At 47.5% G+C, this 26,527-nt stretch overlaps 1 protein-coding gene across 1 annotated transcript; it reads left to right on the top strand.

Annotated features, from left to right (window-relative positions):
* Positions 1-226: 226 nt before the first annotated feature.
* On the top strand, positions 227-25,923 carry LFNG (LFNG O-fucosylpeptide 3-beta-N-acetylglucosaminyltransferase). Its single transcript, XM_036742377.1, has 8 exons — positions 227-992; positions 17,299-17,347; positions 18,903-19,002; positions 19,513-19,666; positions 20,047-20,132; positions 21,115-21,280; positions 22,468-22,553; positions 23,751-25,923. Exons 1-8 carry the CDS (start codon positions 501-503, stop codon positions 23,815-23,817), a joined length of 1,200 nt encoding a protein of 399 aa, XP_036598272.1. The 5' UTR covers positions 227-500; the 3' UTR covers positions 23,818-25,923.
* Positions 25,924-26,527: the final 604 nt, after the last annotated feature.

Raw genomic sequence — 26,527 nt, 5'->3', positions numbered from 1 at the left:
CTCCCAGACCCCTGCTGAGGACCCACGTGGGACTGGGGAGGGGGACACACATAAGGGAGGGACCTAGATCTGTGGGCGGAGCCTCAGCAATGCGCCCCACACACCCAAGGAGACTCGGAGCCGGCTTTACTGGGAAAGAGGCGGGACCCAAGCCATAGACCACCACCCCCCTGAGAGGCGGAGCCAGAAGAAAGGAAGTATTAAATAAGGGCGTTCTGCCTGCGGCTGGCGGCTAAATAAGCTGCTGCAGAAGAAGCTAGAGGGTGAGAGGCAGCTAAGGCTAGGGGCTGGCCAGGGAAGCTAAGGTAGGGATCCTAGAGCTGGAGGACAGGCGTTCCGGTAGTTCCTGAGAGGCTCCCAGCGTTGCCATCGCCCCATCCCCTCCTTCTGCTACCTCTGCCAAGTACAGGGGTGACTGGGAACTGGATCGCCCTCGGGGCGCCCCTCCAGTTGTGTGCGCACATCAAGCCAGCTGCGTATTGAGCCGAAGCGGCTGGAAGATGCTCAAGGGCTGCGGCCGCCGCTTGCTCCTGTCCTTGGTCGGAGCCCTGCTCGCCTGCCTCTTGGTGCTGACGGTGGATCAGAGGCAGCAGCTGCGGCAGCGGTTGCCGCCGCCGGCAGAGGAGGAGCTGCCGGGGGGCGAAATAGGACGTCGAGCCCTGCAGAGCCTGGCTGGTCCCGGCGAACCCAAGGGGCAAGGACCACCGCCCCCGCCGCAGCCCCAGGAGGAGCCCGTCGCCTCGCTGGCGGGGGCGTCTGGCTCCTCCGGCGATGTCCGCAGCTTCTCTGAGTATTTCGGCCAGCTGAGCCGAGCTAGGAGGGACGTGGGGCCCCTGCCCGGGGCAGCCCCAGCGCGCGAGAGCGTCCCCAGACCCCAGATGGAGCAGCTCTTCCCTAGAGACGTCTTCATCGCAGTCAAGACCACCAAAAAGTTCCACAGATCCCGACTGGACCTGCTGATGGACACTTGGATCTCCAGGAATAAAGAGATGGTGAGTTGGACAAGAGACATCCCGGCACGGTCCTTGGACCCCAAAAGATTTGAATAAGGGCACCACACCCTCCAATCACCGCCCCCCCCCCCAAAATCTGGTAGAAGAGCACCATGCTCTCTCTTCATAGCTCTAAGTACAGGAAGCGGGGAAACACCTTGTTCAAAGCAAGGGGAAATCTTGCTTCTTCCCAACACCTAAGCATCCAAGGGAAGCAATTTAATTCCAGTTTTCTTCCTACGGGACGCATATTTTTCTTTTCTCCCCCCCCCCCAAAAAAAAAGACCTAGAAGGGGATATTTTTCTCCCCTTTCCTCAAAATCTGTAGCCCGGGGTTGATTTATCAAATCTCCCTTCAACATCCCCTATCTCAGGCATGAGGGACAATCTGGGGCCCCAGAGGCATAAGGCCCGGCCTTCCGCCTGGCAAAGGTAAGCGGGCCTCAGTGCCAAACTATGCCAGGGATGCGCCGAGTCAAGCGCCGGGACCTGTTGGCGAGTGGCGGCCCGCCCGCCCGCAGGGCCCGTCTCCTTTCCCCGCTCCACCCCCGGACACCGCCCCCCACCCCTTCCAGCCAGACACACTTCAAGCCTCTGCCGCCCGCCCCCGCCGCTGCTGCACCCGGCTAGTGTGTCTCCCTAATTCCTCCGGGGGTGGGGAAGGGAGTCTGGGAGCTAACGCAGCTGAGGGGTTTGAATGAGATACAATCTCGGGAGCAAAGCTTTTCACTTGGGTAGAGGGGGATGTTGGCCCAGAGGGGTGGATCTCACCTCGAGCGCCCGCCCACGCACATGTGAGATAGCGCTTTTATCGCAGGTGGTTTTGTAGATGCCATTTCTCCTTCCCCGCCCCCCCCCCCCCATATTTACCCCAACGCTGATGGAAAAACAGGAGTCCTTCCCCGAGGACCCCAGCTCATAACTGGAGGAAAATCTGATCTTCCTCCACCCCACCAACTTAGCCTTGTCCCAACCCTGCCTCACCCTCGGGGTGGCCCAAGTGCCCTGAGGAAGGTCAGCTTAGTCCCCAGACTTGGAAACTGCCGGCAGGCAGCCAAGGCAGCAGAATGAATGAAGAGCTGGAAGACCTCCGCCACCTTCGAGCTGGCTTCAGTCCTCTCTTCCCACCCCCTAGAGGCGGCATAAAGGAGGACAGGACAAAAGCCCCAGAGAACCCTTTTCCTTTGGTTGCCTAGGGGCACCTCTGGCGTGGATGAGGGTTTTAGTTACGCAAACTGATTAGAGCCCGGATTTAGATTCTTGTGCGTTCCCTAATGTTTTTCTTTTTGTATTTGGGGAAATGGGTACTGCCTGGGCTTAAAGATTCCCCCCCCCATTTTTTTTTTCATGCTTTTGAAGTAAAGCCCCAAACCCATGGCTGAGCTTCTAAGTTATAGAGAAAGGATGGAAGTCAGCAGGGTTTGTCCTGATTGGCTTGAGAGGTTGTGGGGGGAGGGGGAGGGAGGAAGCAGCATAGTACAAGCCAGGGTTCGAGTACTGGACTGGAGTCTGGAAGACCTGGGTTCAATGTGCCTCGACACTTAGCAGGCATGTAACCATGGTTAAGTCGCTTAACCTTTCTCCAAGCCTCAGTTTCCTTAGCTATAAAATGGTGATAATCATACCCGCCCTTTCTACTGCACTGGCCTGTTTTCAGAATATACCAAAATGTTGGTGTTTTGTAAATGTTAGCTGTTGCTAGTGGCTATTGAGAGCTTTGAATTAGGTCCTAAAAGGCTCCAGGGGACTCTATCTCTCCTTGGAAGATGGGGACAGGGCTAACATCCCTAAGGTTTCTGGTGACCCCGGGACAAACTCCTTGTCCCCTGTGACAGCTTACCAGGGTGGGGAGCAGAACTAGGCCCCGGTGGCAAAATAACAGCCTCCTAACTGCTGCTGCCACAGGGCCGTTCATTAAGCTGTGTGACCCTGAACAGATCTCTTGGCTTCTCTAGGCCTTCATATTTTCATCTTTAAGTAGAGTCAAGTCCCTTCCAAAGCTGAAATTCCTAAACTCTGGCCATAACATGGTTTGGGGTGGGGGGATTCAGTGGTCCTGTCAAAGGTTAATGCACTCATTTTTGTATGAGCAAATCAGGACCAGAGAATGGGCGTGACTTGAGTAGGTTGCAGGCCCCAATATTTGAACCCGGGTCCTCTGACTCCCAATATGTCTTGGGAGAGAAATCAGTTCAAGAAGTAGGGGAGTGGTGAATAGGAAGAATCACAGAATTTTAAGAGATGGAAAGGGCTACAGTGGCATCTAGTCTTACCTCCTGTAACACAACCAACAAGTGGCCTTCTAGCCTGTGCTTGGAGAACCTCAAAAAGAAAGAATTCGTTCCTCCCCACTTTGGGGATGGCAGACCCTGAATGGTCTGACTTATCCTTTCTTACAGCCCCATGGCTGTCATTTTCCCACCAGAGCTTTTCCTGGGACATGGATTAGTCCAGAGCCAGGAGTGGCCCAGCTCTCCACATCAGAAGAGGACAGACTACTACCTCTTCCCTTCTCCCTTCTCCTAAACTACAATAAATTGACAGATGGGAATAGTGGCATCAGAACAGAGCTTTCCAGAAAGCATAGTCTGTGTCAACTAGCATGTACTAGGAAGAGTGGAAGAGGGTGAGAAAGGCTTAACTCTGAGCCTGAGTTGTGTGTATATTCTTAAACATGCATATTATTTCTGAACCATCTTTCAGCCCCTATTGCTTCGTCCCTTGGAATGGGCCTTAGGATGGGGAGGAGGGAAGGGTTTATGAACACAGCCTTCAATCCTGTGGGCACTTAGTGCCTAGTCTTTGGTCATCCTGAGAATGCCTTGGTCCCTTTCTCAAGGGCTGAAGCTTTCTTGGGGGGAGGGCATATGGGGGGGGGGGAAGAGAATGCAGTTTTTTTGTTTCCTCTGTCCTGGCTGTTTGGATTCCCAGAGTCCCCAGGCTCAGCTCTCACGCTGTCCCCCCTGGGCAAGTTAACAAAGCCTCTTTCTCTGGGCGCAGAGAAAAGGCGTCCTGCCTTCTTGTGTGCCGCTTGCCATGGGAACCCGGGAGCTCCGAGCCCCAGTGTCCCGGTCAGGTTGCCTAGAGATAAGGGGGCCTGGCAGGCCTGGGAGGGGGGCTGTTGGCTTTCCCAGCATCCCCGCTGGGCCCCACTGAGTGACAACCCTTGTGAGACCACTTGAACTTGAGGGACAGGCGTTTGGGGGAGAGTTGAAGCTGTCAGAATCCCCCAGGCTGGCCTGAGAGGAGAGCGTGGGCCAGAGGGTGGGAATCATCCTGGCTCTCTACACTGACCTGGCCTCCAAGCCAAGAACAGTGGCCTGGGGGGGGGTGGAGATGGCAGTGGGGGGTGATTAGGGAGGAAGGAGGGGTTCCAGGAAAGGGCTGACAGGCTGCTTTTGTTCCCCTAGCTTCTCAAAGAAGGAACAGCAAGGCATCCTCTCTCAGCCTGGGAAATGGGGTTCCCTCAGGCTCAAAGGAAAGGGCTGAGGGCTGGGTTGTAGATGTGTGGAGACTGCCCTCACACAGGTCCCCAATAGCCTTTCCCTTTCAGGTCAGCACATGGAGTCATTTACCTAGTCCTACCCTATCCAGTCAATTGGTCAAGTGTTAACAGATTCTAATCCAGTCCCCCCTTCACTCTAGAATCTTCAGTGGTTCTCCATTACCTGCTAAATAAATAAAAACTCCTGATGTTAGAAGTGATTCACAGATTGGCTCCAGCCAGCTTTTCCAACCTTAAAGCACTGAATAAACTTGAGACATTATTACTCTTAACCCATTCCCTCTTCTTGCCTTGTCTGTACCTGGTCTCACTCCATCTCCTATTCCTGGAATGGACTCTTCCCTTGTACAAACACCCATCTACGCTGGGCATCCCACCTCCTTCATCAAGCCTTCCCTAATGATCTCTTCCTTCCCTAAAGTGATTGCTCCTACCTAAAATTTCTCCTAGCACTTTACCAGGGTCTTTCCTTTGTATTTCTCAGCCTTCCTTATAGCAGAGTGTTTTGAGTTTATGCTGTGTTCCCCCCTGCAAGCTACCCCTTTACCCCACCATGAAACTGTAAACTTTGAGAGTAGGTCCATATTTTGCCTAATTTTATAATCCATGGGCTAGCTCACTGTCTTGCCACATAGTGACTACAGTCTGTTGGCACAAGGCATGTACTTACTAAATGCTTGTTAATGGATGGTGTCCCATTGGATGAGGAAACTGAGGCCCAAGAATATTAGTTGGCCCAAGGTCACACAGGAGCTTATTTGCCATATTTCCAGTCCCTGGAAGATGGATCAGTCCTAGTGTTATTTTGGGGAAGGGGCTTTTCACAGGGGTGACGTGGGTAGCTCTGAGAGGGACCAAAGCATCCAAGCTGGAGAGGAAGTGGGCAGGCCTGAGCAAGCATCATCAGTTTTACTTTCTGCATGATTCTACCACGGAAGCATAGGTTAGTCCCCTCGCTATCTGTCCTCTTCCTGTTCTGTTCATAGAGCTTTGGCCCTTTTTTAAGTTAACAGGCTCTCATCTAAATAATGGCAAAGGGACCTGATGATTCCTCTGTGTGTGTGTGTGTATGTATTGATTTATTTTTAGGGATACGTTGTGACCTGCCCCTTTCCTCACCCCCCCAAACCCACACCCACAGGGAAATCTGCCAAATAACCTGACATCCTGGCGGTTTGTCTGGCCTACTTGAAGGAGGTGGCCTCCTGTCCTCATGTAGTATTCAGGCATTCAGACAGGCAGGGAAGGGAGAAAATTCATAACATCTCCTTATCTCTCTCTTTGGAGGGAGAGTTCCTATATCCTGGGTTTGGTGCTTAAACAAAAGGAGGGAGAATGTAAGAATTTTCTGTGGAAGAGCAAGGATAAATATAAACCCTAGAAAGGAAGGGTGAATTCTGAGCGGGCCCAGGTATACTGGACTACATTTTTAAAAAAATAGCTCAGGGTGCTTAGGTCACTACAGAATCAACAATTGATACTTCTTGATTGGGGAGGGGTGGTACACTGAGAGCAGCTGTATCCTTGCTTTGGGGAAGAGCAAGGTCAAGGGTAGTAGGGAACAAGGATGTGTAAGAAAAAGAATGCTGTTTTGTGGTTACTGATGAGAACCCAGAGGCAAGATGCCAGCATCCCAGAATTGTCCAGGGCCAGTAATTGGCTGGTTTACCATGGGGAAGTCAATCACCCTCTCTGTGTCACACCCTATTCCCTACCCCACTCCACCCCAAATCTGCCTGCAGGGAAGGTCAGGATTTTTGCCTTTGAAGATCATCAGATGAAAGCCTTATTGGTTTCCACAGAACAGAAAGAGAAGATTACTTTCCCTGCCGGCTAGAGGGGAAGGACCATGGCTGGCTGGCCTGCCTTCCTTCCGGAGCACACGCTTCACTTCCCCAGCCAACCTGGGAGCTCTTTGCGTTTGTCCTGGTGCTTTAGCCCCTGGCCCCATCCTGAGGGCTAACGACTTGGCTTGACTTAGCTTAGTTTAGTTAGAATCCCCCAGTGCCCACTTGGCAATGACTCCACCTCTTCCTCAGTAAGGCTAAGCTACTGTGCACACAGCAAACTGGAGGAAGGGCTGTAAGCTCTGGATCTTCCCAAGTAGGGGGCTCAGACCCAACTCCAGGGGCTGCCTGAACCTGTGTCTACCGCGTGTGGGGAAATACATGTAGCCTTGAGGCCAAAGGTTCCCCACCCCTGGACTAAGTAAGGCAAGATTCAGAATCGGGTGTTCCTAACTCTAAGTCTAACATATTCTACTTTACCACCTTAATGCTCTGTAGGGGATATCAGCTGATGGGGCCTTTAGTCAGAAGCCCAGGGATGTTGCTATTGGCTAACTCAGCAGAAATGGTGATAAGAGTTAGCATACAGCCAACAGGAAGTAAAGATACTTCTTGGGCTCTGAAAGTTGCTGGTAGTCTCCCTAGAGAGATAATTAAAGTAATCAGCTTGGAAAATTACTAAGAAACCTGGCTTTTCTGAATGATGGTCAGGTGGGGGCATCATAGCTAAAGGTAGTTGGACCTATTATGGGGGGTGGGGAGGTACTCATTGACCTTGGCCTCTGGCAGGCAGAATGCTATATAGTGAGAAGGGTGCTGGCAACTGAGAAGACTGGTTTCCTTTCCCCCTCTGAAGCCATGTGTTGATAAGTGGCTTTTGCAGGGACCAAGCTAGAGGTGGGTGGGAATCCTATCATTTCCTGATAAGAAATCTATTTGACATTTGGTAAGACTTTTCCCTAGAATGGTAGGGGACAGTGTAAGTGAGAGACAGATAGGTAACAAAGCAAAGTTAAGGACTGGAGGAAAAGAACCCAATGCAGAGAAGCTAGGAGAAGAGTTGGACATGACTGAAAGTAATTAAACGACAACAAAATGATAGATATACAAAGTTTGAAACAATCCCTACTCTTTAGGAATTTAGATGAACACTAAATCAGCCTGGAGAAGACAAGATTGAAGGAAGAATGAATAGGTCTTCACACTAGAAGGAATCCAGACAGCTTGTTCTCCTGAGGGCAAAGCCAGAAAAAAAAAAAAGTTTGTAAGACCTATTTATGCAAGCCATCAGGAAGAACTTCCCGGTCTAAGCACTGGGGCAGGTTTCAGAAAGTAGTTAAGGAACAATAAACTATATATGGTTTGTCTAAGCAGTATGCATTGGACCTCAGAGCCTGCTTTATAGATGAGGACACAGAGACCTGTGCATTGACTAATGCAATAAACTATACCTGGTTTGTCCAATTCAGTAGTCCTGCCAGGAGAACCCAAGGCCTTTCCGAGGTCAGTGGGGGAAGAGGGAAAGCACCATCTGGACAGTGGGGTAACATGGGTTTTGAATTCTGGCACCTTTATGACCATTAGCAAGCACTGAGCCTGAGTTACTTCACCTGTAAAACGGGAAAAATATACTGGGGACCTTGAAGTCAAAAAGAACTGAGTTCAAATTTTGCCTTCAGACACATACTGGTTCTGTATTACTTCTCAGTGCCCTCAGGCAATTCTGTAAGATTATAAATTACAGACAAGTCAAAGGATCGGTGGAGGGAATTTCCACATTGAGAGCTCTTCACACCAATTGAATCACAGATCCAGACTCTCCTCCCCAGCCTTCACCCCAAAATATTTGTAACATCTGCTTCATAGTTGTGATGAAACCAATTCACCCTTACAGTGCTAGAGAAGTATGAGTTGTTACATGGCCACACTTCAGAACAAGCCCAGAACCCAACTTTAGTTCTTTGTCCCCATACCTCTTCTTGACAGCTTGGAAGCAGTATGTTGTGGCAAGAGAACCAAGGAGATTATGACACCCTCGTTCTGCAGAGAGGTTAAGTCGTTTGTCCAAAGTCACAGTGGCAGATAGCAGTCAGGATCCCAAACCATCTTTTGGCTCCAGATATATTGTTTATTGATCACTAGACAGGACCTCAGAGCTGGTCTTGACCAACTCCTCCATTTTATAAATGAGGACATAGACACCAGTGCAGGTTAAGTGATTCACCCATGGCCCCACAATGGAAGAGCTGGGCTTTGAACCCAGGTGTCCTGACGATAAAACCTGTTCTTCTCATTTTACAACTCTTCCCTTCAGGAATGCAGTTGAGGAGCAGGGTGGGAGAGAGACCCCCTCCCCACATATACCTTTAGTAAATGAGGGCAGGAGGCAGGAGCTAACTTTCTGTTAGGCCGTGCTTAATTCATCAATATCTCCTACCCTTGGACCAGACTAGTACCTGAATCAGAGGCCCTAAAGACATCTTGACAGGGAAGAGAAAGCTGGGTAAGCCCCTGTCTACCCACACTGAGTGACAGACTTCCCTTTCCGGTCTTCAGAACCACCCAGCTAAGTTGGTATCTAAAGATTTAGCAGCATTTGAGACTGGCTGTATTCTTAGAGGCCAACAGGGTCTGCTAGGGTCCAGCAGAGCATGTGTTCTCCACCTTAGACTAGCTTGGGAGTGAGGATAGGATGGAGATTGAATGTTCTTAAGTGGGCAAGGGTGATCTCTTTGGATGTGAGGCTGCAGAGATGGACTAAAAAGATTAGGCTTCTTTAAGTAGAGAACAGACAGCATCCAACCCCTTAGGTGAACACAGACTCCATTAATAAATTCTGGTTGATCGGAATTATCCCCCGGGAGCTTCAAGAGCCAAATGTTCAGCACAAAAGGAAAGAGAATCTTACGTCAGTGTGGCCAGTAGAAAGGTATCAGGAGACTAATTTGTTGTGTCACCTCGACCAAGTCATTTCCCTCTCTCTCTTTGCTTTGGCTCTCTTGTGAAAAAGAGTTTGGGCTAACTGTTAGGCCTCTTACATTCTGATCTCTTCAGTTGTTATAGGCCCAAAATAGACATAGAGTGGGGGAGGTGAAAGGTTTTGATACATTTCTGGATAACAGATGCACATGGCTCCAGCCTCAGTTTCTTCATTTGTAAAATGAGGGGGTTGAATTAGATCAGTAGTTCCCAAGGTTTTTTTCCTTCCTCCAACTCCCTTAAAGAAAAAATGTGATGTGAACCCCCTAGAGTAATTTAATACAATGATCATAATATTCCTTACAATTATATGTTACTTCATTTTTAGCACAAATCCCTTGGACCATCATGAGAATGTCCAAGGGGTTCAAGAACCACTGAATGGGAAGCATCGAACCAGAACTAGATGAATCCTTAGATGATCCTTTCTGTCTTTGAAATTCCATATCTTTGTGGGAGAAATTCATTTGCATTGGATGTTTGGGGAGTATCCTGTTAGGGCTGCCTTCTGGGGTGGGAGGAAGATGAAGGAGGACATTCTCTCAACTTTAAGATCGATATCAAAGGAGACACTCAAACCTGGATTTGGCTTCAGAACTTCTGGGTTTGAAACCGGAGTCTGCTGCTGGCAAGTCATAGGATAATGATATTAACAACATTTATGTAGTACTTACACTGTGCTAAAGCACTTTACAGTTATCTCGTTTGATCCTTGGGAAGTAGGTGCTATTAATATCTGAATTTGACAGATAAGTAAACTGAGGCAGACTGATTAAGTGACTTGCCCAGGGTCACACAGCTAGTAGGTATCTGAAGACAAGTTTGATCTCAGGCCTTCCTGATTCCAGGCCCAGCATTCTATCCACCTAGCCACCTCAGGATCACAGAATGATAAATTTAAGAGTTGGAAGCTGGATTAGATAATCAACAAAGATTTATTAAGCACTGACTATATACCATACTATGCCTACTATATATCTGTGCTAGGTGATGGAGATTTTTTTAAAAAACTGACCCAGAGAATATTCCTTCTAGCTCTGCATCAGAATCCTATTTGTACCAAAGATAACTTGATCGTCCTTAACCTGAGAAAGGCTTAGGTTAACTGCTATTTGTTATAGCCATCGAGTATCCAACACCCTCCTCCTTTCCTCCCTCCCCCACCCCCAAGCTTTCAATGAAAAAGGCAATTCTTCTTAAGTTAATGTAAATGGGGGGCCAGGGCTGAGCCTCAAGATTTAGGGGAGAAGGCTCTGTTCCCTCTTCCTGAACCAGGGTATGCTAGGGCCACAGCACTGGCTGGTGTTCCCCGCCCCCACCTCCCCACTCCTCCACCTCACTCTGACAGTCCCAAACCTAGAGGGAGCCTGCCACCATGGGGGCCTCCTTCATCGTGGCTACAATTGTTCCAAGCCAGAATTTGGCATCCTGTGTTTCTTTCAATTGCAGCTTGTCGAACAATGCTGCTTCCTGTGTGTCTCCCCCGCCCCCACCTCCCAACAGACAATACGAGCCAGGCAAGGCAGCCAGAAGTCCCCCGGGGTCTCTTTTCAGGGACGGGTTCCTTAGTGGTCCATTCAAAAAGCATGGAATGAAAGGGGTGGGCTGGGAAGGAAGTGTAGCAGGTAAGCTTAAGGGGGGATCCCAATCCCAACCCAATGAAAGGGGTGGGCTGGGAAGGAAGTGTAGCAGGTAAGCTTAAGGGGGGATCCCAATCCCAACCCGGCCCATGCAGGAGTCCTAGCTTTCTATGAGTGAGGAGGGGGATGAAGGAGGAAAGTCAGATAAAGCCTAGTTTCCCTATGTATGAAAGATGGAACTCTGGAATGCAATCACCCAGGGAAGCTGTGGCTAATGCTGACGAGATTGGGCTCCTTAGGGATGCAAGGGGGAAGTGTTGATGGCTTAGGTTTTGGGGCTCGGGGAGCTGAGAGGTAAGGGCCCTAAGATCCCAGAAGTTCTCTGTGGGGTACCTCACATGCTTCTGTGATAGTGTGCCTTTGGGGGAGTGATTTAGAGAAACCTTCTAAATTATACACTTTAGGGCTGAAGGACATCTCTGCCCCCATAGCCTTGTACCACCATTTTGCTGAAGAAAACTTGAGATTCAGAGAGACGAATCAAGTCATTGAGAACCTTGGGATTTTTGAAGTGTTCTTTCTTTCCCAGTGGGGACAAGGGAAGGTGAGATGAGGTAGTAGGAGGAGACAGCTGATTTTCATTTATTGGAAAAATAAAAATTTCATTTAAAAAGGACATTTTTATAGAGCTTTGCAGTTTTCGAAGTTCTCTGATATCCATGATCTCATTCGGTCCTCACTTACCGATATATCAGGTGCCTCCACCAGACTGCCCCCATTCTGCAGATAAGGAAACTTAAGGGGAAAAGACATCAAGGGATTTGCCTATTGTAATGCAACTAGTGAATGGTGGAGCCTGAACCCTAAGATAGGGCAACTAGGGGTGAAATGGATGGAACTCTGGGCCTGGAGTCAAGAAGACTCATCTTCCTGAGCTCAAATTTGGTCTCAGCTACTAGCTGTGTGACCCTGGGCAAGTCACTCAACCCTGCCTCAGTTTCCTCATCTGTAAAATGAACTGGAGAAGGAAATGGCAAACCACTCCAGTATCTTTGCCAAGAAAACCCCAAATGGGGTCACAAAGAGTCAGTCACAACTGAAACAACCGAACGAGAATATAATTAGCAACCCAGATCTCCCACCCCATTGGGATATTCATTCCAGTGTCTCACCTAGTGGCTAGGACAATCCTCCCTCTTATTTATTGTGCTTTCCCATCTTGCCCACTGTACACAAGCTGAAAGGGTGGTTTAGGGGAGGCTGGGGGAGAATTCATTCAAAAGAAAGGCTGCTGCCTGTCTTAATAATAGTCAAAGGACCTGAGTGTGACTCCTTCCTCTCCTCCAAATTTATTGATGTGATCTCATCATCCCATAATTAAAAGGCATTTACATTACCCTGAGCTGGACTAGGCCACCTCAGTTCTAAATCCTATGATGTTATACGATGTGAGCCAATCATAAAAAAAAAAAGGAACAAAAGTAGAGGAGAGGCACCTAAATGGTTTGGATTTGAATTGCTTCTCTTGGCTGGCTTCCTACTGCCCAGAGCCCGGAAAGAACTGGGGGTGGAGAGGAGGGGAGTGAGTGGGGTTGGTGAGGAACCTGCAGGCCCAAGATAGGCCCAGAAAGGTGACACCCAGGGCTCTGGACCGACGGTACCCTTCCTGCCCTGAGCGGTAGGAGACAGGCGGGCAGGCTACAACTTTCCGGAGTTTCTTTTCAGGCCGGTCGGTCGTGTGGCCCTTTCCTGTTGGGAGGTTGGGGTGGGGAGGGGGGAGTGGTGGTGTGGTGAAGCTCTCTGTTTAGAGTGATGGGGGCCCAGACTGGCTGGTGAGCGCCACAGTGGCTGGACTGAGTGGTTGTGGTGTGCTGCAAGTGTGTGTGTGTGTGTGTTGTTAGAATAAAGGTGACTTTAATCTCCTGTGTAGCTGGGAGGACCTGGTTTTTTAAGGGAATGACTTTAGTAGCACTCTGAACCTCTTGATCTAATTAGAAAGTATTTTCCTTTACTAATATTATTACTGCCCCAGTGGGTGTCTTGATGGGACTCATTTCCTTTTGTTGCCCTCCCACGCAAATTCCTCAGTGTGTAAGAGATGGTTTGACAGTGTGCGTGCATGCTTGGGGAAAGGCAGGATACCAAGGGGCTGGGGAGAAGATTGCTTCCTACCTGCTCCTAAAGAGAGGGGTCGAGGGAGGGATTTCCTAGACTCCTAGGGAGCAACCTAGATTTTTTTAACTCAAATTCCCCATCATCCCCCAACAACCCAGGCTAGACTTTGGCCTGAGTCTGATGATGGAGGACCAGGTAATAAGAGACTTTTCAAAAGCTGGCTTCTGGAGCCCAAGGGTCTTAACCAATTTGGGGGCAAGGATGGGGAGCAGAGAAGAGTGTACGACTGCTCTTTTACATACGTACCCCAGTCCAGCTCTTGGCCTCTGAAGGGCACAAGAACTGCATAGAAGCAGAAGGAACATTCCATTCTGATGAGCTTCACATCCCCTACGGCAGGAGACTTGCTTCTCTTAATCTCAACTTGACTAGAACCGGGGTTCAATAAGAAGCCCAGTTTTTGTTGACACAAAGCGATCCTGCAGGGAAGTTCCTTCTTGCCACCCTGTCTGTGTTGGGCAGGAACCCCGGGGAAGAGAACATTTTCAGCCACCGGGCCTTGATTCTTTTACCTTGGGCCTTAGATTTTAGGATTTTTTTGAACCTTAAATAATCTTGAGACAGCTAGGTGGCTGTGGATAGGGTTGGACTTGGAATCAGGATGATCTGGGTTTGAATCCTGCCTCGGGCACTAGCTGTATCACCCTTAAGAGGTCACTTAACCTGTGCCTGCCTCAGTTTCCCATTTTGCACCTACCTTCCAAGGTGGTTGTGAAAATCCAACCAGACAACATAAGTGAACCTTAAAGGGCTTTAGCTGTTACTATTAGTCTCTCCTCAAACAACTGGGGCAGGGAATAAGGCATTGACTTGCCCAGGATTATTCGGGTAAATAAACATTAGCCAATAAACATTTATTTAAGTGCCTACTGTGTGCTATGCAAAGTGTTTCCTAGTAAATAAAGGTAAGGTAGTAAAAATGGATAGCATGGATAGAGTACCAGTTCTCCAATCTGGAAGACTCGATTTAAAATACGAACTGGACACTTACTAGTTGTGTGACCCTGAGCCTCAGTTTGCCTCAGTTTCCTCACCTGTAAAATCAATTGGAGAAGGGAATGGTAAAACACTCTAGTATCTTTGCCAAAAAAATAAACCAAAAAGGGGTCACAGAGAGTCAGACACTAAAACGGACTGAACAACAATAGCATCAGGATTCAAACCCAGGACTTTGGACTCCAAGGACCCAAGACTTTCCACTGCATTCTTTGGAGGTGGTCAAACATGGCTTTGGTGTGGCCTGGGCATGGTTTGAAAATCTTTGTGATTTTTTTTTCCCCCACCTCCATGTGCAAATTGCTCATACCACACGGTTCTCTGAATCTCCCTCCCCATGTCTAATACTTGAGGCCTTCCCTGTCAACTCAGGGAGCTTGCTATCATCACACTAATACTCCAACTGAAGTAATCAGTCAATAAACATTTGTTAAGCATTATTAGCAACGTGCCAGGCACGAACGGAGCTGGGTGCTTTGTAAACCTTAAAGCAGTATAGAAACCAACTGTCCTTATGTCTTTAACAAGGTCAGTACCTTGGTGATCGTCATTTTCTGGCATTAAGAAATGTGTACATTATGTTAAAAAGCACCCTTCTGTGTGCTGCTTCAGCACAGGCATGTGCCTGCCTTGCCTGCCCCTAATCTTGGCTCTGCCTCTTCCTGGGTGCCCTGCCCTTCTGGGCCCGAGGGGCCTCTTCATCCCTCCTCTGCCCACCTGGAAGATAGCTTTCTCTTCTTTCCTTCCCTGCCCTCAGGTTGCTCCCCCCCCCAAAAAAAAATCCCATTGTTTTCCTTTCAAACCTTGGTGTGGCTGAGCACACATCTCCCTCCCTCCAGCCTGCCGGGCTTCCCCTTCCTCCCTCCAGGATGGCTATTTATCTCCTAGAAAAGCCTCTTGCGGCCTCCCCAGGGACCTAAGCAAACAATTTTAGCCTTTCTCTCTGCCCCCTTTCTTCCAGTTAACCAACCCAGCTGTATGCTAATGGAGGAGCAAACTATTGCTACTTAACTCTCCTGGACTGAGTAAAAGTTGGGGTGGGGGTGTGATGGACCCTGGTGCATTGTTACAGCCCCTCTGCCCTCCCTCTTGCTTGCATAGTGCCCCCTCCCCCTCTGGACAAAGCAGGGTCCTGGACAATAGCCCGCTTCCACTTAGTTCACTTGTAATTCATCGAGCTAAGGATCCCTGCACTGCCCGGTTCTCCTTTGTCTGGGTTTTTTTCTCTGCCCCCATTGTCCCAAGTTGGGTTTTTTGCTGGGGCTTGGCAGCTGACCAGGGACGCTTTTCTCCTTCTCTACGGGTCCTTTGTCCAGCTTCTGATTGAGATTTTTTTTTTCTTCCCACAACCAAAGCCTCCCTTCCTTCCCCCCTCCCCCAAACTCTCCTCAAAGCATCTCCCTTCCCCCCCTCCACTGAGGAGGGGAGCCCCACCCGGGACAACCACCAGATGCTGGGAATTAGCTATGTAAATAAGGGAGTGTTGGCCAGGCAGGTGGCGCAGGTACCCAGTGGGGGCAGGCAAGGGCCTTTGGCTGGGCTCCAAGCTGCCGGGGCTATGTATGACTTAGTGAGTTACCTGGCCGGGGGTAGGAGGGAGCAGGCCGTGTGTCTGTGCGTGTGTGCACAGGTGCAGGCGGGCCGTCCAGGTTGGGCTCGTGCCGGAGATGAAGCAGCTGCCAGGCATGACCTTCAGTTGTTCAGCAGATGGGTGAGGCTTAGATGGGTGTGGGGAGGTGGCTTTGAGGCCCTCTCTTCCTAGGGGAGGGAGGAAGGTAAGGGCTGGACGTCGCCACTGCCAGTTAAGAAAGCATCAGGCATTCCTCTCGCCTCTGAAGAGAAAGGACAGAAAGTTGGTATCTTTTATACAGGCATAAAAAGTTTAGAGCCCAAATCCCTCTTTTCCCAAGGTAATTAGAAGCAAGAATATTCAGTTTCCCTGAACACATTCAGGTTAGAAGTCCTAACTATGCCTACTTCTGAATGCCCCCTTGTGACAGCTGGCAAATACTTTAACTCTGCTAGTCCAAACACATACAACAGCTCCAAGCCACACAGTTTTTATGGTGGGGGAAACTGAGTCAGATCTCAGCTCAGGATTCTTTCAATTAAACCTTGCTGCCGCTATTTCAACAAATATTTATTTAGTACTCTCAAAGTGGAGGATGGGGGTAGGGAGGAAGGATATCATAGTGGTTAGAAGACCTGGGATCTAATCCCCACTCTGACGTGGGTTTCCTCATCTTTCAAATGTGGTTGTCTATCTCAGGATTGTGGTTAGGGTCTAGCGAGATAATTATTGCCTTTTGCAAGTTTGCATAGGATAGGGATAGGGAGGGGAACAAGGACTAGTGATTTCTTCCATACCTACTACTTAGGGTTTTTGAGAATTGCCTAAAGAATAGACCTATTAAATGACTTGCCTGGGGGTCACACAGCCAGTATGTCAAAGGTAGGATTTGAACCCAGATCTTTAAGACTCTAAGGTCTGCTCTCTATCCGTTAAGTCAAGCGGCCTCTGGGCAAACCTAAAGTGAGCATTTGTTACTATGATGTACATCATAGGTATGTTGAGTTGAATACGGATAATGTAGGTCCAGGAGAGAAGCTTCTAGTCTAGGTAGGGAGATAAGAAACAGTTCAAAAAGCAAGTGAGACGTATATTCGAGATGAGTTATAGTGTCTATTCTAGCTTTCAGAGAAGAGTTCACGGAACTAATGCCAGCTAGGGTGGTCAAGAAAGGCTTCCTGGAGGAGGTGGTAAACTGAACCTAAAAGGTCAGGAAGCTCTGAGACCAAATCCAGCCTCAGACACTTAGTAGCTTGTGATCCTAGGCAAGTCATTTATTCCCTATCAGCCTCAGTTCCTCATCTGCAAAACGGGGGCACGCTGGAGAAGGAAATGGCAAACCACTCCAGTATCTTTGCCAAGAAAACCCCATGGACTTTCATGGGGTCACATAGAGTCCTATGCAACTGAACGAGAACGACAAGGATTTAGACAGGTGGGAGGCTTCGATCGCTGTGACCCTGCTGGAGTTTCTGTGAGCTCCTATTCATGGAGCTTCCTCGAATTTTCCTAAGATGGTAAAGAACTAGCTGTTCCTCTGATTTTGAGCACATTCATGCCTCAGAGCTCTTGAGAGGAAGAGCTGACGGTCTGAGTGGGTTGTACCCAGGGCCACTGTAATACACAGTAGCTAAAAACTCTACCTCTCACTCCCAAAACAGAGCTTTGGGAACCAGGAATGTGGCTCATGGAGATGTTTTCTTTTTTCTTTCAGACTTTCATCTTCACAGATGGGGAGGATGAAGTGCTGAAGCAACACACAGGTAAATCATCCAGTCACTGAGCGTTTGCTCTTCTTTGGGGAAAGGACCATCCTTTCCCATCGTCTGAGGGAAGAGTAGGGAAAGGGGTTTCCTGAGCCACTCAAGGTTGTCCTTCCGCAGGTTGGGAGTACAGCAGAAGAGGGAGCCAGGCCGGGAGTGGGCTTGTTTGGGGAAGGAGGGAAGATTCTGTCCCTATTACACAGAGGAGGAGGTAGCCTATTGGTCCCAGGGGGAGTGTACACCTTCTTTACTTCGCCTCCCGGTTGCAAGAACCTGCCCTGGTCAGTCTAAAGTTCTTTCTGGTTTCCTCCCCAAATGAAGAGAGATTCTCCACCAGAGGGGGTGGGGGTGGCTGGGTAGATGGGAAGAGGTTTTACTCATTGAGTGTTTATTCAGCAGCCCCGCCCCTCCAGTCTGGGTCAGGTCTCCCCATTCTTCTCATGTAAATGATTCCCTTTCAGGCCTTGAATTAATTCTCTTTGAGAGGGCCCAGCAAGTAACAGGTGGCTAGTGCTGGGAAAATGCAGACTGAATAGGGGAGGGCCGGGCTCTGGCTCCCACAGGCCTCCTGGAGCCTCCCGGCCCTCTTCTCTCCCCTTTCCCTGGGAACAGTCCTCCATAGCGTCCCCTCTCCTGGGGGCTGGGGTCCCCTGGCTCTCCCTTCCCTCCCACTCTCCAACCGGGCCTTTTGAGTCAAAGGATACCTACTTGAACAGAGCATGGGAGAAAGGGGATCTGGGTACAGTCTCTCCAGTCTGTGATTGTCCCACCACCCGGAACCATTAAGCTAACAGTTCAAATCCAGCCTCTGGTACTCATTAACTTTGTAACCCTGGTCTTGTCACGACCTCTGCTAGCCTCGGTGTTGTGAGGATCAAATGAGATAATATTTGTAAAAAGCACTTAAAATAATGCTTAACACATAGTAGGTACTTTAAAAATGTTTACTCCCTTCTACTGGCTGTTTTTGTTGTTGTCGAGTTGTTTCAGTCATGTTGGACTCTTCTTGACTCCATTTGGGGTTTTCTTGGCAGAGATACTGGAGTGGTTTGCCATTTCCTTCTCTTTTCTACTGGCTATGTGCTCAGCAAAATCTGGCATTATGTCCTGATTAGAGAATCATAGGATGTTGGAGCTGGAAGGAGCCTTAAGAGATCATCTGGTTCCCCCCTTGCATCCCCACCCCTATCCCCTTGTAACTCCTGAAACTAATTCCTTTCCTTCTAACCCCCACCCACAAATCTTTAATATCTTGCCTAGACATATCTAGGCTTCTGAGCTGGCTGTGTAGTTCCCAAGATTGCTGATCCTTGGTATGGTGTGGTAGAAATAGCCCCGGAGAGGAGTTCCAGAAAACTTGGAATCCAGCCTTGTAACCCAAACTAACTTGCTGTGTGTCTTTGAGCAAATCTTATCCCATCTGGCCCTCAGTCTCCTCCTCTGTAAAAAGCAGGCACTACTTGCCCTATCTCAGTGAGGTATTGCTCTGAACTATATTAAGTGTGCCTCAAAGGCATCTGGAATCATTGCTCACAGATGTCTTCTCTCTCTGCAGGCAATGTCATCAATACCAACTGTTCTGCAGCCCACAGCCGCCAGGCCCTATCCTGCAAGATGGCTGTGGAATATGACAAGTTCATTGAGTCGGGAAGGAAGTAAGTGACATTTGAGAACTCCTTGAATTCCTTGTTACCTTATCCTTTCCCTTCCCCTCCCCCAAAAGTATCATCATCTCCATTTTATAGAAGAGAAAATTGAGGCCCAATGAGTAAAGCCATTTGTTCAATGTTATAAAACCAGTAAGTAAGAAAACCAGAACTGGGATCTAGGTCTCCCCCATCATATCCACTAACTTCAAGAGTATTTCACTCTTAAAAATGTAGGCCCTTTGTAACAAGGGCAACCAAACACAAGATTGTGGGTGACCTAGTTCAATTCAGTCCCACTACTAGACCACGTTCCTAGGAATAGCCCCTTCCTATGTCTGGGAGGTGAGGGATGTCTTCCCATATATTACACAGTAGGGAAAAGGGAGATTCTGAGGTTACACTAAAGGCTGAGATGACAGATCTAAGGATATTTGGTTCCCTTCTTGGCCCTCTCCCTGACCCCCAGCCTGCCCAATAGAATCTCTGTAACTATCTCTCCTCCTATGTTTCCTTCAGGTGGTTCTGCCACGTAGATGATGACAATTATGTTAATGTCCCAATGCTTGTCAAACTGCTGTCCAGCTACCCTCACACTCAAGATGTCTACATTGGCAAGCCCAGTTTGGACCGGCCCATCCAGGCCACAGAGAGGATCAGTGAGAACAAGATGGTAAGCAGTTGGGGCCCGGGAAGCCCAGTGTCAAGATGGAGACTTAGGGGTGAAACTGAAATCATAGACTCAGAATCATAGAAGACCTTAGACCATTAGATCATCTAGCCTGACCTCTTACAGATGGTGAAGTTGAGGCCCAGGCCTAAAAGTTAAATGATAAGTGGCAAATATGGTGACTTCCTTAAGGTCACATGGCCAAACCCCAGGTTAGAGCCCAATTTTGGTTGTTGTTTGTTCTTTGAAATCTTCCTAGGTCTGATACATCCCTTTCGAGAACATATTAGGAGGACAAAGGGTCTTCATGGCCCCTAGCTTAGAAGGACCACTCTCAGGCATCTAATTGACACAGAAGTGACTTTGGTGTGTCTTCCTTACAGCGTCCTGTTCACTTCTGGTTCGCAACTGGTGGGGCTGGTTTCTGCATCAGCCGTGGACTGGCCTTGAAGATGAGTCCTTGGGCAAGGTAAGAGGTTTTCATTCAATGTCTGCAAATTTCCATTTTTCTCCAGCACCCAAAATGAGCTGGTGGGGGCAGGGCTTGGGACAGGGTCTTGCCCTTCTTCAAGGTGCATTTTTGGACTCCCATTTCTTCTTTTATCTCTGTCTTTAAACTCCTGTTACATAACTCTGAGCCATTTAGCTTAGAAAGAGAGAGGCCCAAGAACAAAGCTGGGAAAATTCTATTTGTCTTTATTTTGTGTACTTCAGCGGGTTCAAGAGAGGTTCCAATGAAACCTAATGCATACCGTCAAAGCCATGTATTGGTGGTGATAGTAATAATAATTTTAATGAACACATAAAATATAAATTTATTTTTTATAAATTTCCAGAGTACATGTTAATATTTTTTTAGAAGCTATTTGGCATAGTGGGAAAAGCCCTAGACTTGGAACCAAGAAAAACTTGGGTTCAAATCTCAGCTTTCACATCTACTCATTCTGTGACCCTGGGTGAGGCCCTTAGCCCCTGTGCCTCATTTTTCTTCTCTATAAAATGGTGATGTTAATGATGGCACTGCCTACTTCACAGGGTTCCTAAGAGGATCAAATGAGATAAGATGTGTAGAACATTTTTCAGATCTTTAAAACACCATGTAAACTGAAGTTATCTCCTGTGATTTTGTTAGCTTTGCAGAAATTCTTGATTGGCCACAGATCAAAGTCCTAAATAGCCAGTCTTTGCTATTGGTCACTAGTGCATCAGAGGAGAGTGTGAATAGCTATGGATAGTCTGACCCATCTGCATCTGGATTTTCGTTTTACCTAACAGCCAATTATGTTCTGTCCATCATTCTAAAAACAGTCAGTTCCATTAGGCCAACCTAGGACAGTTACATTCCTCTCTCTCTATCTTCTCTTGGGGGTCCCTCACTCTCTGGGAATTCTGACTAGGGGAGAAACAAGGGAGATGAGCCTCCACATTCATCTCATTTCTTCTTCCTTTAGTGGAGGCCACTTTATGAACACAGCGGAGAAGATCCGACTGCCTGATGATTGTACCATTGGCTACATCATTGAATCTGTGTTGGGTGTGAGGCTCATTCGAAGTAACCTGTTCCATTCCCACCTGGAGAATCTTCAACAGGTGCCCAAGTCAGAGCTCCATAAACAGGTATTTGCTCCATAATTCTTAATGAACCCACCAACTCCTAAAGGCCACAAGAGGGTCAGAAATCAATCCACCAACCATAGACTAATAGATTTATGTCTGGAAGGTACCTTAAGATAACTAATCCAACCGAGCCTCCCTTTCCTCTCCATTTTACAGATGAAGAACCTAGAGAGACCTAGACAGGTTATGACTTGCCTGAAATCATAAAAGTAGGAAGTAGAACCATCAGGTACCCCAAGGGCCTAACAGCCTACCCCAGCCCCAGACAAAGGTCTTAGTCTGTGGCTAAGCTTTGGGATACAAATACTAGCAAAGAAGAAAGTCAGTCTTTGGCCTCAAGAAGTTTGCATTCTAATTAGGGAAGGCAATATAAAAAAAAAAGAATAGAAAAATGGGGGCCGAGAAAGGTAGAGGCACCCACACAGAACGGCATGGTAGCCCCAGATAGCCAAGGCTATCATACAATACAAAGTTTACATTTCTCCCATATTCCTCCTGGATCCCCCGTGGCATCTGTCATAAGGCTGGGCACATCATGGGTACTTATTTGTTTGCTTTGTAAACTATTTAATAATTAATAGGGCACAGGAGCTGGACCTGTGACTTCATGGATATAGGGAACTCCCAAGATTAGAAAGCTGCCTTTGCCAACACAAGTCTCTGCATTTTATAATCTTAGAGAATTACCTAGATGGCTGAGAAATTAAGTGACTTGCCAAGAGTCACAAAGCTAGTATGTATGTGTCAGATGTAGGACTTGAACCCAAGATCCCCCTGGGTCTGAGGCCTGCTTTTTATCGACTGTACCAGACTTGTCTCTGTCACAGTTGTGAATACTATTATAAAGAACAAAAATTTTAGAGATAGAAAGGGCCTTAAAAATTATCTAGTAGTGGAATCCATGACCTCGGTTTTTTTTTAATATTTTGATAATTATATTTCGATATAGTTAGCATCCTTGGTTGTCCTGTGGATTTCATTTTATGCATCTTAAAAGGCTATTCAGAGAAGGGGTTCACAGTCCAGCCCCCTTTTACGGAGCAATCAGTTATATGCTAGGCGCTAAGGATCCCAATACCAAAGTTGTCTGGACAGTCACTACTCTCATGGAGCTTCCATTCTGTGGAATCCTTAGCTCCAAAACGGCTGACCTGGCTCTTGATTATTCCTCTCATTCTGCTCATTAGGTGACACTGAGCTATGGAATGTTTGAAAACAAGAGGAATTCCATCCATATGAAAGGTGCATTCTCTGTGGAGGCTGATCCATCCAGGTAAGACTCACTGGAGGCCAGGAAGGGTCTTCTGACATGCTAGACCACACAATATACAGTACTCCCAAAGTCATACAGACATCCGTCTGACAGCCCCAGACACCCAAATGGGTCAAGCCTTTACCGTACTTTATGGGCTAGATGATGTCAGGCTCAAAATAAGGGAAAATTTCCCAAGAATTACTGTTGCCCCAAAGTGTAATGACCTGTCTAAGGAGAGATGTAGTGACAAGTTCCTTGTCACTGGAAGTCTTTTAAGTGGAGGTTGGGTGGATGGCTACTTTTAGAGAACAGAGAGGATTATAGAGGGAGTTCTTGCTTACCTTAGAGGTTGCTACCAGATGGCCTCTGAGGTACCACTCAACTTCCAGAATCTCAGCATCTCAATTTTTGGTTTAAAAAAAATACATATTGATATTGTTTGCTGCTCGTTTTGAAAGCATCTGCTTCAGGGAGAGGGTTCTGGGAGAAGATACATTCCTTAATCTAGGAATAATTCCATAATAAGCTCATGCTTTTTGGTTACATACACCAAGGGTTAGGGGCCAACGAAGGCATCGCCAAAGCTTCTGCCCCCAAAGACTTCCAAGCACAAATTTTTCATTATGAGACCTCCAATTTCTTCAAGATAAGTCCAGGGGATGTTTTGTTGTTTGTTTGTTTGTTAATTGGAAAAATACAATTTACTTAAATTTTTAAAAATATTTATACCGAGTCTGAGAGTTGCCCGGGGTACTGAGAGCTTGTCAGTCAGCCAACAAGCATTTATTAAGCATTGTATTAGTAGTAGAGATTTTTAAAGAACAAAAACACAGTCTCTGCCTTCAAAGAGCTCATGTTGGAATGGAGGAGACATACCACAACTTTGTTGACAAGATAGGTACCAAGTAAATGGAAGGTAATCCCTTAAGAAAGACACTGGGGGAGGGGAAGAGATTGGGAAGACTATGTTGCTAGTGTTATGTCAGAGGTGGCCTGGCACTCGGTCCTTTCTGACTCAGAAGCCAGCTCTCATCCATGAAGCCATATAGCCTTGCCACTTGGCTTCCAAATCCTGAGCCTGTGGTCTTATGCTCTTTCTCACAGTGTGGAAACAGAAAATTCTCTATAGGCAGCCCCTTCTTGGTGGCTACATCATGCTCAGCATCCATATACTCCAGACTAACCCATGCTTTTCTCTCTCCTCTCATTCCACAGGTTCCGCTCTATCCACTGCTTGTTGTACCCGGACACTCCATGGTGTCCTCGAAATGTGGTCTACTAGGAGACTTCATGTCTGCCCTTTAACCCTCGTCCCTGAGTTCCCCTGGTATCCAAAGGGCTCATGGGACCTGCGTCGTGTTCTTGTCCTTGCTGTGCCCGTCATGCACAGTATGTGGGTGTGTGTGTTTGTGTAATAGGCTGCTGTGTGGCCCATGGTTACTGAGCTGGGGTGGGGAAGGAGGCAGGGAAACAAGGAGTGTCCCTCTGGACCCTGCCACCACCACTGTCTTCTCATCCTGGAGGAAGAGGAGACCCTAAAGAAAGCCTGGAAGAAAACAAAGAAGAGTCAGGCAAAGGAGGTATTGCCATCAATGAACCTGACAAGCTTCCCAATGGCAGTGCTGGAAGTTGTCCCAAGATGGTCCTGGAGCTGTGTTGTCTTGTCTCCTGTGTCAGCTGCTTTCTCTCCAACGGGACCAATTTTTCTCTGGTGCTGCTGTCTTTAAGTCACTCCTGAGTGACTTTCCTAACCCTTGACCACTATTCCTGTGACCATCTGTATCATCTCTCCTTCTCCTCCTCCTCCTCCTCCTCCTTGTGTTATATTCCAGGCTCCAGATGCTATCCAGATGAAGGTTCTTATTTGTAAGAGATCAGTTGGGGTGGGAGGGAGATGAGGGGGCTAGAAGATGAGGGAGGAAGAGGGGTGGGCAAGGGAGATTGAAAAGATTTCTGAATGTCTGTCCTGATTTGGGAGGATGGGGTGCTAGGTGCTGCTGGAAGTGAGGGGAGAAGCAGATCCCTTTTACCTGAGACCCTCAATCTCCTGGGAAGTGGCATATTCTGGAACAGAGGAGAGAAAAAGAAAGAAAGCGTGAGTGAATGGGTGTGTGTGTGCGTGTATGCATGTGAGAACTATGGCCTCCTCTCAGGACCCCAAGTTCACTGAAGGGAGACAAAGCCTGGAGCAGAGGGGCAGAGGAAGAGGAAGGCCTAGAATCATTTGCTCCAACCATTGGGGCTTACTGTTATTGACTGAACTATTTTCAGTCCCAGATAGCTATGCAGTATTTATATGCGATTAACCATCAGTGGTTAATTGAAGAGAAATAGAGAAATGTATAATGGTATTTTGTTATTGTTCTAAAGGATGTTAGGGTTAGGGTGGAGAGAGACAGATGGGCATATGCCAGGATGCATGGCAATCATTCTGTCTTCATTGTCTCCCTTCAGGACCAGGCGTCTGCCCAGTTATACCTTTGGGAAACTTTTCTTAAGGGGAAGGGGCTAGAAATGCCCTGTAACTTCCCTATCGCCTCTATCAAGCAGCAAATGGCCTTTGAATTCACATTTCAAAGTGAGCTGGGCAGTGCTTAGGTCCAGGGAAGGGACAACATCAGCAGTCCAGAATGAGAGCCCTCTTGGCTCTGGATTCAGTCCTTGCCACCATCCCAAGCTGGGAGGAGCCATTGGGGCCCTCCACTATTCCAGGGCACCTGACCACATCTGGGGGCTGGGGGTGAGCTAGGTCTTGCTACTCCTAATGTAGCTCTTGAGGTGGGGACCTCCATCTTTGACCCTGCATTTGGGGTCCTCAGGATAATATCTGAGTGTTCCTGGGTGGCTGAGCCCAGAATCGTTGCTTTGTCTCCTTCCGATAACTGGGCAGAGTCAGAGCTGAATATTCCCTATCTGAGGTTGAGTGAATTGGCCCATACTGGGTGCGTCTGTAAATATTGTACTGGACAGTATTTTTTTTACTGTTATCTTTTAAAAGAGAAAAAAAAAAGAAAGAAAAAAGTAGGTTTGTTTTTTTTGTTGTGTATTTTACCTTTTCTGTGGATCGGAAAAAACAAAAACCAAACTTCTGATAATCTTGTTTTTAAAGTGAAATCGGTATATCATATAACTCTCTACTTATTTATACATTCCAGTATCTGGAATCTCTCTGTTCTTTTTCCTACTTAGTCCCTTTTCTGTTTGTATGTGTGTATTGGTTTTGTTGGATTATCACTGTTGCTTATTGTTTTGTTTTTTTTACAAAAACATAGGAAAAAAAAGGGAAAAAAAAAGTTCTCAGGGAATTAAACCTTATTGTTACTACCATGGTCACCCTGTGGTACCCAGAATTCTTTGCTTTCAATAAAGCAGCTTTATTTGCTGATAACAAATATGTGATGTGGTCTTACATGCCGACATTTATTCACTTTTTCATATTTCTAAAGCTTTCTTCACAATTGGTCTTTGAAGAAGTCTGTGCAGGTACTATCATTCCCATTATACAGATTAGAATACTTGAGGCTCATGAAAACTATGATTTGTCGCAGGTCCTTTAGCTAATAAATGACATGAGACTCAAACCCCAATCTTCTGATATATACACGCTAGACCATGCTTCCACATCTACATACGTAACTGCGGCTTTGTTCTATTCAGATTCCTCATCTTAGTTTTGATGTAGCGATAAAATCTGAGTTGAAGGGGACCTCAGTAGCCATGTAAGTCCAACCATAACCCAGAAGAAAAAGCCCTTCTATAACATAACCTTGACAAGTGGTCACCTAGGTGCTGCTCGTAGACCTTCAAAGATGGAGGGCCCACTACTTCTCAAGGCAGTCAGACATTCTGCTTTTAGATACCTTTGGTTGACAGGAAGGTTCCCCGCCATCCCCCACAACTAAAACTGGCCTCGTTTTACCCGTTGCTCTTGGTTCCACCTTCTGAAACCAAACCAAACAAGTCTAATGCTGCTTATACATTAACAATCTTCC

The sequence above is a fragment of the Trichosurus vulpecula genome, chromosome 1 (genome assembly GCF_011100635.1).
Source record: "Trichosurus vulpecula isolate mTriVul1 chromosome 1, mTriVul1.pri, whole genome shotgun sequence".
In the NCBI taxonomy this organism is placed as follows: domain Eukaryota; kingdom Metazoa; phylum Chordata; class Mammalia; order Diprotodontia; family Phalangeridae; genus Trichosurus; species Trichosurus vulpecula.
Note: the sequence above shows the minus strand (reverse complement) of the source record. Positions and strands in the feature narration are given on the sequence as shown.

Coding starts and splice junctions, on each gene's coding strand:
- LFNG (XM_036742377.1), top strand. CDS start 501: ATGCTCAAGGGCTGCGGCCGCCGCTTGCTCCTGTCCTTGGTCGGAGCC. Junction 19,003..19,512: donor TTCATTGAGTCGGGAAGGAA/GTAAGTGACATT, acceptor TGTTTCCTTCAG/GTGGTTCTGCCACGTAGATG. Junction 22,554..23,750: donor GTGGAGGCTGATCCATCCAG/GTAAGACTCACT, acceptor CTCATTCCACAG/GTTCCGCTCTATCCACTGCT.